The sequence below is a fragment of the Phascolarctos cinereus genome, unplaced genomic scaffold, assembly GCF_003287225.1.
Source record: "Phascolarctos cinereus isolate Bilbo 61053 unplaced genomic scaffold, phaCin_HiC Scaffold_3;HRSCAF=262, whole genome shotgun sequence".
Lineage (NCBI taxonomy): Eukaryota > Metazoa > Chordata > Mammalia > Diprotodontia > Phascolarctidae > Phascolarctos > Phascolarctos cinereus.
The window spans coordinates 153,447,420-153,464,207 of record NW_027555736.1 but is presented as its reverse complement, the minus strand read 5'-3'; the positions used below and the strand labels follow the sequence as shown (position 1 = coordinate 153,464,207).

At 39.3% G+C, this 16,788-nt stretch overlaps 1 protein-coding gene across 1 annotated transcript in view; it reads left to right on the top strand.

Moving 5' to 3' along the window:
• Positions 1-16,788, top strand: part of CHRNA7 (cholinergic receptor nicotinic alpha 7 subunit) — a 171,300-nt gene that overhangs the window by 92,022 nt on the left and 62,490 nt on the right. Inside the window, exon 4 of the mRNA XM_020982020.2 lies at positions 10,286-10,395. Within this exon, the coding sequence (XP_020837679.1) occupies positions 10,286-10,395 (110 nt within the window). The remainder of the gene's footprint in view (positions 1-10,285; positions 10,396-16,788) is intronic.

Genomic DNA, 16,788 nt, shown 5'->3' with positions numbered 1-16,788 from the left:
TTCAGGCAATAGGCAAGGATATACAATTAACCAGGTGCTTTTTCTAAAAGTTTCAACTAACCACTCCCGTGGATGGGCAGAGTCCTTTCTGGCTCCTTACTTTCTTCCATCTCTCCCTGTTTCCCCCTCCTAACGTCTCCATTCTGTAGCATTTCAGACTGGGATTGCAAGCATCCCTCCCCCCCTAACTTTCAGTCACCAACCAACTCATGGTGGCTTCAGTTCCTGGAAACCAGTGAGAGGCATTTCTGTTATCCTCTCTCCAGGGTGCTTGTGCACTTTCCTTGCTCCATGGACTGCCCTTCAGATGCCTTCAGGCAAAGGTCTGTGCCTATAATCTCACCAGGTTGATTAGAAGATTGATCCAGGTGGTCTGCTTCTCCTTTGAATCCCCCTCCCTTCCCTTACAAACAAATATTTATAGATGTGTTTCAGAATGAAATACTTTAGGAAACAGAGGAAAACCTTAAAAAGTTGTTTCCTTAGGAAGGCTACCTATAACTTCTTTGGTTCTACTATTACCCTAACTGAAAGTGACTCTTGAGTGATGGACAGATTCATTTTAAGAGGGACACAGATGCAGAAAATGGTCGGTCCAGTTCTGAGAAGGAGGGAATGTAGGCAGGAGGGTGATTCAGAGTGGCAAATTACTCACATCCTCGATGCTTCTCCTTCCGCATGTTTCAGACTCCTGACGTCCTGTCCCTCTGCCATACTTCAAATGTACTGAATGTTGACTGCTCTCTTTTAAAACTCTGGAGTCCAGTCAGTGCAAACCACAAATCTCCTATAGAGCCATAATGGGGGAGACAGGAGAATAAAGCTCAACAGGTTAAATGTTCTCTTTGAATTCCATCTTTTGCTCCCTTTATATATAGATGCCCCTCTTGGTTTTGACAGATTCTGTCAATATATTTGTCAGATATATTAAAATGTATTTGTATAAGTGGGCCACCTAAAGCTATTTGCAATGTCAAGTTCCTAAAGAGGGAGCAATAAGTGCATGTAGTTTGCAGACCAGTTTTACAATTTTATTAAAACTGTCAAGTACAATTAGGTTTCAGCCCTGGGTCGTGTGTTGCTGCTGTTCATTCATTTCAGTCATGTCCAGCTTTTCGTGATTCCATTTAGAGTTTTCTTTGCAAAGATACTGGAATGGTTTGCCATTTCCTTCTCTAGCTAGCTTTACAGATGAGGAAACTGAGGCAAAAAGGGTTAAGTAACTTGCCCAGGGTCACACAGCTAGTAAGTGGCTGAGGCCAAATTTGAACACAGGTCCTATTGACCCCAGGCCTGGCACTCTCCTGCGCCACCTGGCTGCCAGTAGTGACAGTCATAATGATATCATGAAAGAGGCTAAAAAAAGAGTTAATCAAGGCTTTCAGAGATGATGATTTACTTTAAAAAAACTGTTTTTTCTTATTTTGAAATCTCCATTCTTCTGATTAGGATCTCTTTTATGTTTAATCCCTTTCTATTTTGTAACTACCTAATTCTAGGTATATAATGAATAAGAAGCATAGTATAGTATCTTTCCTCAGAAATCTAGAATCATGACTAGGGCAGGGCAACTGGGCCTTTGCCCTAAAACGTTGAGAGTTTTAGGGTAACAACAAGCAGATTAGTGCCTAGTTAGCAATAATAGTAATGATAATAATAATACCTAACAATAATAATAATAGCTACAATTTAAGGTTTTGTTGTTGTTCAGTCATTTTCTGTCACGTCCAACTCTTTGTGACCCTATTTAGAGTTTTCTTGGCGAAGATACTAGAGTGGTTTGCCATTTCCTTCTCCATAATATCTAATAATAACAGTGATAGTCATAGTAATATCTATAATTTAACACTTAGAAAGTGCTTAGCAAATATCTCATTTTACTCTCACAATAATGCTGGAAGGTAGGCTCCCATTTTACGGATGAGGAAACTGAAGCAGACAGAGGTTAAGTGTCACACACTTAAGAGGTTAGGGCCACACAACTAGTAAGTATCTGAGACTGGAATTGAACTTAGGGTCTTCCTGACTCTAGAACCAGCAATCTATGCCAATTAGTTAAAGGAGGAAACTTCTGTATGATCCGCTTCCTGCCCTGCCCCGCCCCATCCCAGGGTAGCATCTTCTAAGAAAATTAGCCTTACAGTATCCTGGAGTCTTACCTACAAACTGAATTTGTCTTTAAAAACTGGATTTGAGGATCAGTTTCATTCTGTTTGCCCCAGGGTCAAAGCCTGTTCCTGGATGCCAATATTTCTAGTTAATGACTCTGAAAATCTCCAAGTCTTTTTTTTTTCTTCCAGACTTTATGTGTATGCATGCACACATATCCCACAGCATTTTTTTTTTTTTGTATCACTGCATCTCTATGAGGTAAAGGCAAACTATCTTCAAATTACAGAAAAAGAAACAAGTACAATGGTTAGGTGACTTGTCTAAGGTCACACAGTGATTTAGAACATGTTTCTTAGTTCCCAGTGCTGAGTGCTTTTCCCCCAGCCACGCAATTATACACAAAACACTTCAGAAAGAATTTTGAATGGCTAAGAAAACATGGGGATATATATCAACCAACACATTTTATTTGAAATCACTTCTGAAATTGGGCCTGTTTCTTATGAATGCACCCAATTGTAGCAGGCATATATAAAGAAATTTGTAAACATCGGCAGTAAGCAGATGGATTTTAAGTAATAATCACAGCTTCTACTTACAAGTCCTTTAGGATTGGTAAATGTTTTCCTGTACATTATCTCTTCTGATCCTCAAGACAATCCTGTGGGGCAGGTTAGTTATTGTAAGTGTTACTGTCTCTATTTAATAGATAAGGAAACTGAAACTGCCAGAGTCAGTGACTTGCCTGGTGTTATACTAGTTAAGTAGGTAGGAGAGCCTGTACTCAAACCCAGGTCTTTGCACCCCAAATGTAGGGTTCTTTCTGCTATTGCTACCTTTAGGACATTTAGTTGAACTCTTCTTATCCAGAGAGGTCATTGCTTGTAAACAGGGCTGGAAACCCAATACAGCTTCAAATGATTGCTTGGGTTATTGCCATGTTCCCTCTAAGGCAGTTAAGTTCCCCAAGTGAATTAAAGTCAAGGTTGAGTTACCTGATGTTTTTCCCTAGTGACATCAAAAGCATGTCTTACTCTGGATGTCTTGTCCTGCGGTGGTTTTCCTCTGAATAGGAGGAAGCACTTTAATTGAAGGTCCAGTAAAACCTCCTAATGGCTGTAGTTTTTGCAGGAAAGCATTGTCAAGAATCCTCAGTTTCTAAACTGAAAATAACTGGGGATGACAACTTCAAACTCTCTCTCTCTCTCTCTCCAGGTGGGGATGGGTTTAGAAAGGACACTTGTAGATCTGATTTGTCAGTTGCTTTAAGACCTATGAATTAAAGATGTCATGGAAGAGCTGCACAAGTAAATCCTAAGAAGAAGGCACACATTTTATCAAGAAACTAAATTATTGTTACTTTTTTGTATTAGTGGTAATACTATTACGTTAGTATGCTTTGTACTGTCAGACTATATTACAGGTGAAAGAATATTATAAATCAGATTTATTTTCCAAATCTAAGCACTATTCAAAATCCAAAGTAGACCTATATAAGATTGAATTTATTGATTCATTCAATCATCCATCCATCTATTCATTCTTCAAACACTCATGGAAGACTTGCTTAGCTGGGTCATCATTTATATATTACAGTAGACTTAGTTCAACAATTTTGTTGTCAAGATTTCCCCTACTTTTTTCCCTAGAGGTATTTTATTGCTCTATAACATGGTTGCTCTGGCCGCATCCCCTCATGCCCAGGACTTGTTACATTTTTACCCTGTCATGGGCTTCTCTGATAGCCTAAGGAGTTTGGGGAGTCTCTGTCCTCTGCCATCGGCTAAAGTCCCAACAACATGTGTTCCTTCAATTTTAGGAGCTCATTTCCATTTAACCACTTACCAATGTATTGGCTTTTACAAAAGGATATTCATTTCAAAGCTATAGCAAGAACAAACGTATAAACTTTTCTCCCCACACTTGGGCAGGCATAATGTTGTTCATGAGAACAAACCTCAAAATCTGAAATTGTTTAGAAAGAAATTTATCGGGTCGTTTGGGGCGGGGAGAGAGAGAGGGGGAGAGAGAGAGAGAGAGAGAGAGAGGAGAGAGAGAGAGAGAGAGAGAGAGAGAGAGAGAGAGAAAACTGAAAAGAATATGTGAGAAAAGTGGTTCAGCCACTCCCCTAGAAACATGCCACTCAGAGTTCCGTCCTTCCTTAAGAAGCAAAACTTAAACTGAAGTGAGCAAAGGAGATATTTATTTACAGTTCTTGCAAGAATTGGTGTGTGTATGTGTGGTACCCCCCCCCAAAAAAAAAAACACCTCACACACAGACAGCAGCAAGCCCTTTACGCAGTTACTTCTTTCTTGTCCCTCCCTTCAGAGCCGGGATTGGTCCTTGTCCTTCCCAGTTACAATCTTCCTGATACTCCAACTTCATAACATGAAATGTGCCTACTTCTATGCCATTGCTCCCCTCTGAGTGGAGAAGTTAGTATTAATGAGCCTATTACACATGCATGTTATAAGTAAAGTTTAACCTTTGTCCTACTTCCAGCCTCTTTAACCAGACAACCAGTTTTGTCCATTTTCAGGCGGTTCTAGAACCTCTGCGCTACTTTTTTCTCTCAATTTCCTTATATGGAAACATAATCATTTCTTACCTCTCACAAAGAGGTGTCTCCATCCCCCCAGGTTCTGGAATATTTGGATTATATGGGATTTTTTGAAAGGTTATGGGTCACGTACAAATCACATATACTCCAGTTAAGCAATTTCATAGAGAGAGCAACTTGAAAGCCAGATAGATTGAGATGGGTCTGAGCAAATGTAAAAAATAAAGTTTAGGCAAAGTCCCAGTACAAACAGAACTTAAAACACAAGCTTGGGTAGACCCAGAACAAGTCCTGGGTGTGGAGACCTGAAATGTTTTGGGTGGATCCAGGACCATAGATGAACCCAAAATGCCTTGCAGCTGTCTCTGGCATTTCAAGAGAGTTAGTGAGGTCAGGCAACATTCTGGGTGCAGATCACGTAAGGTTGGATATAAAGAGTATCATTATTTTTCTGAACAATATAATAAATCATTTCCCCCCTAGTGATAATCCTTCCTATACCACCTCATAACGTTACCTCAGTCCTGGCGTATGGGATGGGGTGATTATGCTCATAGTTGAGCTCAGTTCCTCCATATCATTACTCTCACCAAGTTCATGTTCAAAGCTAGCAGTCCCAGCTGGCACCTCTTGACCCCCATTACACTAAAACAGAAGTGACATCAGTTCAGGGAAATGATAATTATGGAGTACTATTGCCCTAAAAGCTGGATGCTGGTGGCTTTTATCAGGAGAGACCATAACTTTTCCTTCCCTCCCTTCTCTCCTCCCCATCCCCATCCTTGCCTGAAGTTCCCTGGCTAATTAGAATTTTAAATGGAACTGATAATCTTTCATGTATAATAGGATTGTATTTGCAAAGGTCCAGCATAATCTAGAGGCAGTCCTGTAGTGGAAAGTCTAGGTTCGAAATCAAAGGACTTGGATTCAAATTATGACTTTGCCTGGGTGACAATGGGCAGGGAGAGGGGACGATGAGCTGAGTTACCCAACTGGAACTGGCCAGCTGGGTCCCTATTCAGGCAGCTCGGACTACTCACAGGTTGTGTTTCTCCTTCATTCTCAAAGAGGAATCAGATCTTAATACCAGCAACCTGAGATCAGGGAGATGATGACATGACTTGCAGTTGATTTTGATTTGAGTGAGGGAGGGCTTTGCAAGAACACCAGCCTCAATTTCTCCTCCAGAGCCATCTGGGTTCAGTGGCTAGATATTCAACAGGAGGGCTGGAGATGGCCTAGGATGCAATGGGAGACCCTGGCCCTTTTAAGCTAAGGTCTTTTCAGGTTCTCATTTTGAGGGAGCTAACTCCCATTCAGGGAATTGGCCTCTTTAAGAAGTGAGTCAAGGGATGGGTCCTTTAATTAAAAAAAAAATCAAACTGGGAGGGGAATACAGTTACAATTTACTTTCACTCTGAGCCAGGAGGGCCCAAAAAATAAGCAGTAAGTGGTGCTTGGGCAGGGACCTGTTGTTGTGAGAGGAAGTATTGGGAAGAAAGGCATGGAGCTATATACTTAAGTTTTAACAGCTTAAAACCACACTGAGACTTTTCTAACAATCTGTCCATTCATCCATCCATCCATCCATCCATCCATCCATCCATCCATCCATCCATCTAGCCATTCATTTATGCATCCATCAACAACAGCCGACAATGGGTAAGTCCCTTCATTTCTCTGAATCTATTCCAGCCTCCAAAAGGAAAGATTTTGGATGAACTCTACAGTCCCTTCCAGCTCTAAATATGTAATTCTATGTATGGGGGCTATTAAACCCCTAATTAAGCAATGCCAGATTTTTGTAGTGACAGCCAGACCTTTTTGGGGGTTATTTTCTTTATAAATGACTGGAAAGGAAAAGCAGACTATCAGAAATCTCCATGATTTTGCAAATGGAGACAGTGTGGTGTGTTCAAAAGAACCATGGCCGGAGAGTCCGGGGACTTGGGCTGTCACCTCAGCTTTTCCCTTGAGACCTTAGGCAAATCACTGAACCTTTTTGGGCTTCAGTTTTTTTTTTTAAATATATCTCCGAAATGAGAGACTTGCTCTAGATCAGAGATTCTTAACCTTTTTTGTCTCCTGGATTCTTTTGGCAATTTAGTGAAGCCTACAGACCATTCTGATGAACAGTGTTTCTAGATACATAAAATAAAATGCATGAGATTGCAAAGGAATCAATCATATTGACATACAATTATCAGAATATTTCTAAAAAAACTATTTCAGGGATCCATGGTTAAAGACCCCTTGTGTCTATATGATAGCTAATTTCCCTTCTAATGTTAATACTTTATTATACTCTGTGAAAACAAAACAGAAAACAGGCCTAAATATGTATATAGTCATATCATATAGGTAATACTGCTTCTAATTATTCAAACTCTTTATAGCTATTATTTAATTTTGCCCTTATAGCACTTTTCTTACATAGCCAAGAGGAGAATTCTTAACCCTATTTAATAGAAGGGAAAACTGAAGCCCAAAGAAGCTAGATGACCTCCCTAAACTTATCATAGCTACTTAGTGGCAGAGCTCAGGTAGAATTCCGATTTTTTGACTTCTAGCTCTGCCTAACTAGATTCAGTCTTTAGGAGCCTTTCAAACCTGGTCTTTTTCATCTTTTATCTGAACTGGTTGCATCATATTTTAAAGTGTTTTATGAGGATAGAGGAATTTTTGAAATTAATCCAGTCTTAAAAAGTAGCATTTTCTTGAAAATTGTCAGGTTTTCCTAGAATATCCAATTGTCCAAATCCTGTTACTGTTCCCTCTCTCATTAGTCAAAAGAGATGTCAGGCATCTTGCCCACAACAAATGCATGTATGCCATGCTCATTTAACCATAAAACTCTGAGCTAGGCATGGAAAATTCATTGTTTTGAACCATGCAAATGAGTGATTAATATTGCTGCATGATTAATCTGATGGAGAGTGTGTGGAAACTTGTCATTGAGTCCCCATCCTGAATCATTCTCAACATAGTTTACTTATTTTGTATAATGGATCTCCAGCCTTTGGGTAAGTAGCTACTTTTGCATTTCTCTTCAGATGAGAGATAGTAGGGGATAGGGTGAGGGGGTGTGAAGGGAGAGTAGAGAGAAGGGGTTGCTGGTATTAAGGACCCTGAGCAGAATGAGAAACAAGGGGCTAATTGTGCCCACTGGTGAGGGCAACTTACTTAGAGATCCCTTATATGGACAAATATAGGTCTGTGGGTTCGGGACCCCTGTCTTATTGAATTTTATAGACTCAGATCCTATGAATAAAAGGGAATATGGAAAAGAGGCAGAAATTTGCCTTCAGTTTTTCTTTTAACACCATACCAGAGTCTCTGAAGGCCTATTTCTCAGATTTCATTAGAATCCTGATTTCTTTTATAATCATAATTAGTAATTGTCTTGAGATGGATTGTCTCCACTGGGTTCCAGGGCTCTATCACCAGTTCTATGAAAACATAGCAAATGCGAAAAGGTGTACTTATTTAGGTAGATCTGGAATTCTGTTCCTGGTTAATCTAGATAATTCTGGGGCCAGAGTATAATTCTGTCCGAATTATGTGAGTCAACTGACTGGGCAGTCCTGAATTCTCTCTAATTATACAAATAATTTGTATGCCCTGTGTAGACCTAGACTGGGCTTAAAATAGGTAGTGACTGTATGATTGGGAGTGTCTTTCCTCATACTTTGTGGAAATACATCAACAGTGATCATAGGAATTATAGATTTAGAGCTGGAAGCATCTTCAGGGGCCTTCAAAGTAACCCCATCATTTTACATAGAAAGAACCTGAAGCCTGGAGAGGGTAAGTGATTTGCCCAAGTTCATACAGGAAGTAAGAGGGTGAGGGTTTGAATGTAGGCGTTAGACACCAAATCCAATACCCTTTCTGCTGTACCAGATTCAATTTATATCATCCTTTAGATGTATTGTATCATAGGGGAAGAGGACTTTACCAGGAGTCGGGAGACCTATGTTCCAGGTTTGGCACCATACTTATTTATCTGTTGAATTAAGTTAGTCACTTAGCCTTTCTAAGTTTCATTTATTCTGGCTGCAAAAATGGGATCATTGCCTGCCTGCCCTGTCTATCTTACAGGATTGTGTTGGACACCAAATGGGACAGTGAAGGTTAAAGTGTTTTATAAACTGTGATGTGTTATATAAAGGAAAGCTACTGGTACAGAAAATCTTGAACTGACTTTTTGTGACTTGGAATTTAGACTGGGCAGAAGCAATGATTATAACCACACAATAATTTTAGTCATTTAATATTTATGAAGTACATTCTTCCTTATTTGGAAGACTTCTCTGTATTCCAGCTGATATATTTATTCCTTTATTGCACTCTAATAATCTTTAAACAAAGAAATAGTCACATAAAAGTCTAAAAAGAAATAAGAGTTAATTTCTTTTCATAGAGGAATCTTCTCAAGTTTAGATATAAGATTCTCCTTCCTATTCTTTCCCTGATCCCCACCCCAAATATGAGCACTTTATGTACAATCATTCAAGGATTAAATATGGAGTAGACATAGGAATAGCTACTGTTCAAGTATCCTCTGAAGTACGTAAGGACCATTAAGAGTAAAGAAACCACGAGGATGTGAGGCAAGGTTGTTTCTGCTTAAAAGGAGGGATTAAAAATTTAGTAAAACTTCCTTGGGGACTCACAATTTAATCTGCACTACTTTGCTAAGAGACACATCATGGCATAATGGATGGAAAGCTGACCTCAGAGTCTAGAAGATCTGGGCTCAAGTCCTGCCTTTGACATATCAATCAATCAATTAGCAAACATTTATTAAGCACCTACTATGTGCCATGCACTGGTACATAGGGCAGGTACATGGCTCAGTGGATAGAGCACTGGGCCTAGTGTCAGGAAGACTTGAGTTCAAATCCAGTCTCAGACACTTACTAACTGTGTGACCCTGGGCAAGTCACTTAATCTTCTTTGCCTTAGTTTACTCATCTGTAAAATGGGCTGGAGAAGGAAATGGCAAACCATTCTAGTATCTTTGCCAAGAAAACCCCAAATAAGGTCACAAAGAATTGGACACGACTGAAATGACTCAACAACAGTGTGCCAGGCACTGTGCTAAGCACCAGAGATACAAAGAGAGGCAAAAGACAGCCCATGCCTTCAAGTAGCTCACAAACACATATTGGCTGTGTGATTCTGGGCAAGTTCCAGGATACCCCCAAGAAACTCTTTTTTTTTTTTTTTGGCTAGACAATGGGGTTAAGTGACTTGCCTAGGGTCACACAGCTAGTAAGTGTTATGTGCTCTCTTGCGCCACCTAGCTGCCCCAAGAAACTCTTTAAGACTGTAAGTTGCAGAGCAGGTGGCAGTATTCATTGGTTAAGGAAGTCTCCTCATTGGGAGTTCTCTATAACATGGAAGAAATCATGCACATGGTACAAAAAAAATAGCAAATATTTATTGATGGCCTACTTTCCCAACATTTCATTGATAGTACCTAAATAAATAATATTTGTAATGGAATAGAAGTAGCCTCCACTGATTTGGATTTTGGGTAACACTCACAAGGAGTATGAACAGATAAACAAGAAAGTGCAATTAATTTCATGTTTTGTGTGTGTTAGTATTGGACAGATTACTATTTACAATGGAATGTGTCTGATTATCCTGGTGTGAAGAATGTTCGCTTTCCAGATGGCCAGATTTGGAAACCAGATATTCTTCTGTATAACAGGTAAGCACACTGGGAGCAAAGGAAAGTTATTTTTTGTGCTTGTACATTAAATTTGTATTAGAAATTATTCAGGGTCTATATGTTCTAGAACTGATTTAGAAGCCAATGACTAAACCCTGCAGAGATTTTCTGATGCTTTGGACCACTTCTTGCCTACTTGGTATGTAGCCTCAGAGAATCTATTTAATCCCATGTCATTTTTCTCCTTCTCATAAAGTGACCATTTGTCTCAAAGGAGATGTTGTATCAGAGTTAACAAGACTTCCAGGTCTGTGTCTGAAAGGTATGAGGTATTATTTCTAGTGTATATTAGGTATCATAATAAGCATCTTTGGCATTTGAAAGTAAGTTTTTAAAATGATGAGTAAATAATTGGCCAGTGGAGTTTCTATTAAAATTTATTTATTTATTTTTGACATTCATTTAAAATTTTTTTTGAGTTCTAAATTCTTTTCCTCCCTCCAATTCTTCCCCCACCCCTCAAAAAGGCAAGAAATGTGATGTCAATTATACATGTGAAATCATGCAAAACATATTTCCATATTGTCCGTGTTGCAAAAATTGGAAAAAAGAAAAATAAAGTGAAAATCTACATTCAGACTCCACTTCTTTCTCTGGAGATGGATAGCATTTTTCATCCTAAGTCCTTCCGAATTGTCATGGATCATTGCATTAATCAGAATGGTTGTCATTCACAGTTGATCATCACACAATATTGTTGTTACTGTGTACAGTGTTCTGGTTCCACTCATTTCACTTTGCATCAGTTCATCTAGGTCTTTTCAGGTTTTTCTGAAACCATCCCACTTGTCATTTCTTATAACACAATAGTTTTCCATCACAATCCTATACCAAAACTTGTTCAGCCATTCCCCAATTGATGAGTAGCCCCCTCAATTTCCAATTCTTTGCCACCACAAAAAAAGAGCTGCTATGAATATTTTTGTACGTATGGGTCTTTTTCCTTTGATCTTTTTGGGGTATAGACCTAGTTGTGGTATTGGTGGGTCAAAGGGTATGCACAGTTTTATAGCCCTTTCGGCATAGTTCCAAATTGCTCTCCAGAAAGGCTGGATCAGGTCACAACTAATGGAGATTATTTTTGAATCTGAGTTAGGGCCAGAGTTGGTCCCAAGGTATTTTATTGCTCCTCCTACTCTTGTGCTAGCCTTCCCATTCCCATTACTTTTTCTACCTCTTCTCCATGGCCTTCTAATGGGGGAAGGCAGCGCATAAAAGAAATCTGAAAAAGAGAAAGAGAGAAAAAGCATCTTAGAAAAAGTCCGTGACCTCAGACGCTTGACATTTATTAGCTGTGTGACCCTAGCAAGTCATTTAACCCAGATTGCCTTGCAAAAAATAAAAACCCCTACGCCCCTCCCCTCCCCCCAAAAAAAGAAAAAGTCTGGAAGGAAGGCTGGAGAGGACTAAAACCAACATATGAAGAGGTAATGCATAATAATAAGGCTGGAAATGTAGGTTGGAGCCAGGTTGTGAAGTAATTTAAATACCAAAGAGAGAAGTTTGCATTTGATTGCAGAGGTAAGAAGGAACCACTGGTGTTTACTCAGCAGGGGAGCCAGACTGCCACAATAACCCTCTTCTCTCTACTCACGTGGACACTACTGTAGTTCAAGCCTGAGTCACAGATCACCTAGACTATTGCAATAGCCTACTCATTTGATCATCCTGACTCTAATCCGTCTTCCACATAGCTGCCAAAATAATCTTCCTAAACTACAAATCTGACTATGTCAGTTGAACGGGAATCTCCAGTAGTCTCCTTTTGCTGTGACTGACACATTAAACCTTGGATCTTACCTATTTCTGTACATGTCTTTTCTTTCCTATGAGAATACAAGCTCCTAAAGGGTAAGGAATGTATATGCTTTTTTAAAAAAATTGTTTATTTTATTCTGAATTTAAGAACTAGCATATGAACAGTACCTTTCACATAATAAATATTTGTCAGACTGAATTGAGGCTGATGCTATACTATCCTGGTAAAACATCATTGTGGGTTTGAATCTACCCCATGTACTCATTTATGGTAGACAAAGACAGAGAAAATTGTTGTTTGTCCTTCCTTCTCAAAGAGGACCAATGATATCAGGAGGGTTTGGGGCATTGAGGAAAAGCCAAAACCAAATAATTTTTTTTTTAAATCTACAGGATGGGAATAAGGTATGAAACCCAGAACAGGAATGAGTACCATACCCAATTTTGTCCTGGTCCTAGTTTTTTTTCTTGGTGTCAAAGGGTCTTGAGTTCTGTTTGTAAACGGAGAACCTGGAATTCCTGCCTACACTAATTTTGTACTTGGGCTATTCAAAAACCCGAGTATGAACCAGATGTCTAATCTCCTTTTCCTCCTGCAAGTAAAAACATCAAGGACATGATTATAATGGATAGCATGGGGTGTTATCCTGAGAGGGTTATTTATGACACAGCAAATGTCTCCTGCTGTAACTTTTGAGGGTCATAGATCTGCAGCTAAATTAATCAGAATTATGATCTTTAACTTTCTGCACCAGGGCTGACAGCAGGGCTGCTCCGATTCAAAGAATAAAAGTCAGTAAGGGTTATGCCATCAGTACTTGAGGGGGCCACCTCAGATGAAAGTTTGACAAACCAGTCATTTAGCCAGGCAGATCTGCCCTGTGATCAGGGGCTATTGTAGACACAGCCCCAAGAGATCTGTCAGATCCTTGCTGAGAGGCAGGGACCCAGCCAGGCAATTAAAGCAACAATAAAGATACCTTCACCAGCAGTCAGCCCTGAGTATGGAAGGAGGGCTAGTGTATACTAAGCCTTCAACACTTCTAGGAAGTCCTATAAAATGCTCATCTATTTATTTATTTTGCAGGGGGAGGGTAATCCTAGTATAGTCGAGACATGTGGTTTCTAAACATTTAGTACTTTTTTAAAAAAACTATGGTTTTCATTTACTGTTATTGGTTGTATCTATGGAATAAACCTATCCCTGATATTGATCTGGGCAGCTAGGTAGTGCAGTGGATAGAGTGCCAAGCCTAGAGTCAGGAAAATTCATCTTCCTGAGTTCAAATCCAGCCTCAGACACTTACTAGCTGTGTGACCCTGTGTAACACTCTTTGCCTTAGTTTCCTCATCTGTAAAATGAACTGGAGAAGGAAATGGTGAACCACTCCCATATGTTAGCCAAGAAGACCCCCCGTGGCATCACGAAGAACTGGACACAACTGAAAAGTAACTGAATAACAACAACAATATTGATCTGATACCTGACAGTTGGTCTGATATATCCAGACATCTTAATGGCCATATTGAATTGCTACATTCTGATCTGATAGATTTAAGTCAATTCAATTAAATAACGATTTTAAAAGTGATTGCTATGAGTGAGGCACTGTGCTAAATGCAAGGGATAACAAAAGAGACCTAAATGGAAGAGTCCCTGTCCTCAAGCAGTTTACATTTTATTTTGATTTTTCAGGGGTAGATTTTCACACGAACAATTATTAGGATGTTTGAAAGCAGAACATTCATCATACCTTTACTGAGTTGGATATATTATATAAACAAAGCTTTAATTTGTTAAAATGGATAGAGAGCTGGTCACAGAGTCAGGAAGACCTGATTTCAAGTCCTATTTCCATGGATTTAATTATCATTTTTATGTGAATGATACTCAGATCTATTCATCCAGTCCCAATCTCTCTTCTGACCTTCGGTCTCTCATCACTAACTGCCTATCGGGCCCCTCAAAGTGAATGTCTTTTAGTCTTCTCACACTCAACGTGTCCAAGACAAAATTGTTACCTTCACCTCCCCCCACCGTCTTCTTAGCCACTCAGCACCATAACTCTGATAGTGGCCTCAAATCCTCTCTTGCACTCACCTCCATATCCACTCTATTGCCAGATATTGTTTTTACCTTTACAACATCTCTCACATGTGTTCCCTTTTCTCCACTCACACAGTTGCTACCCTGGTATTGTCCCTCATCACCTATTAGCCTGTTGGCTGGTATCCTTGCTTGATTCTACTCTATCCTTGGCACTCAGGTGCCAAAGTGATCTTCCTAAAGCACAAGTCTGACATCCCTCCCTCCTTCAGTGAACTCCAGTAGCTCCCTATTACCCACCAGAGAAAATACAAAATTTGTTTTTTTTTCCCCCGAGCCTTTTATACCTGGCCCTTTCCTACCATTCCTTCTTAACAGTCTTATTTTTTCCTTCTTAATCCATCTTCTTAACACTTAACTTTCCTCTGTGTACTCTGGAATCCAGTGACATTGGCTTCTTTTGTTGCTATTCATGTCCCAACTTTGTGCCTTGTTCATGGGCTGTCCCCCCATTGCCTAGAATGAGCATTCTGCCTCTGCTTCCTGGCTTCTTTTAAGAAACAGCTCAATTTCCATTTTCTGCAGGAGGCCTTTAACTTGTTACCCCTTCCCTCTCCCCCAGCCCCATACTAGTGCTTTCTCTCTGATTACCTCTTATTTATTCTTTATATATCTTATATGGACATAGCTGTTTGCATATCGTCTCCCCCATTAGAATGCGAGCTCCTCGAGGGTGGAGATCACTTTATTGTCTTTTGTTTGTATCACCAGCCCTTAACAGTGCTTGGCGTGTAGTAGGTGCTCAGTAAATGCTTATTGATGCTCGATGGGCAGTTAGGTGGCATAGTGGATAGAGAGCTACACCTGAAGTCAGGAAGACTTAGTTCATATTCAGTCTCAGAGGCTTCCCAGCTGTGTGTCCCTGGGCAAGTCGCTTAACTTTTGTTTGCCTCAGTTTTCTCATCTGTAAAATGGGGATAATATTAACATCTGCCTTCTAGGGTGGTCGTGAGGATCAGAGGAGATAATCATTGTAATGCACTTAGCACAGTGGTTGGTTCACAGTGAGTGATATATAAATGTTAGCTATTATCATTATTAGCTATTATGATAATGGTGCTTCTTGATGATACTGAGTTGTATGACCTCGGGCAAGTCTCTTAACTGTTCAGTATTTCAGGCAACACTTTGAGTCTCTAAGTTGCAGAGAAGGTGAAGATCTGCATTAGTAAAGGTAGTTTCTCATTGATAACCCTCTACACTAATGAAATCACAGGTCTGATTAAAAAATGTAGTGGCTTAACGCTTTGTTTTCCTGGCATCATTGGGGAATGAGGGGTTCCACATAAATGAATTTTCCAGATGGTTGAAACTGGCTTCCCTATATGCAATTCTTCAGCCTTTTTGGATGTATTTTTCTAATATAGGTTATATATCTTCTTGCCTTCTCAACCAGAATGTATTGAATTATTTATCTTTTTTTTTTTTTGGTTGTAGGCAATTGGGGTTAAGTGACTTGCCCAGGGTCACACAGCTAGTAAGTGTCAAGTGTTTGGTCTGAGGCCGGATTTGAACCCCGGTCCTCCTGACTTCAGGGCCAGCACTCTATCCACTGCGCCACCTAGCTGCCCCTATTTATCTTTTCTAAATGACTTTGGATTATTATTATTATAAATATTTTATTATTATTATTATTTTTAATATTTATTATCACATATTTTTATTACTTTGTTTTATATTTTTATATATTATATACTACATTATTATTATTATATTGTTGTTATTATTTTTATATAATTACCCCCAGGGTCTATTGAGGTATGACCTCCATATGGCTGTGTTTTATGAGTTCTTTCATCTACCCTTTAAAGCTTCCTATTTCAGGTTGTAAACTGTTACTCCTTGCTAGTGTCATTGTGCCTACCTCTAGCAGATATGCCCCTTTCTCCAACAGAGTAAATAACACTTGCCTTCAAATTAGAATACCTTGGTTCTGATCTAGACACTGATTTACTAGTTGTATGACTATGGACTTGTCTGCTGGACTTCAGTTTCCTCATTTGCAAAACGAAAGTAATACAGGGTTCTTGTAAGGGCCAAATGAGATATATGAATATACTTTGAACATTACAGTGTAAGTCATTTTAATTATTTGGGCCCAGATAAACAAATTCAATAGTTTTGTGTAAAGGAAGAGCATATTAGATTGTAAGTAGCTGGGAAGTAAAGATTGTTTTTTTTTTGTATTTGTGTCTCCAGAATTTAGCACATGGGCTACTGTACCTAGTAGGTACTTAATAAACAGCTTCTTGATGGACTGATTGATTAAATAGGTTATGAGTAAAGCCCTGTGGGGATAGGGAGAACTTACATGATTAAAGTGAATGCGCTTTTAAATCATAGACTTAGTGACATCTTTTGTGGGTTGCTTAGAGATCAGCTTTGCTAACTTTTGGTTCTTCTCTGCATTCTAGATTGTTAAAGCTGTTAAACAAGTGATGTCTAGTTAAATGCAAGGTCCATTAAGACTATATAGATTTAGAAGTTCGAGGGACTTTAGAAATAAT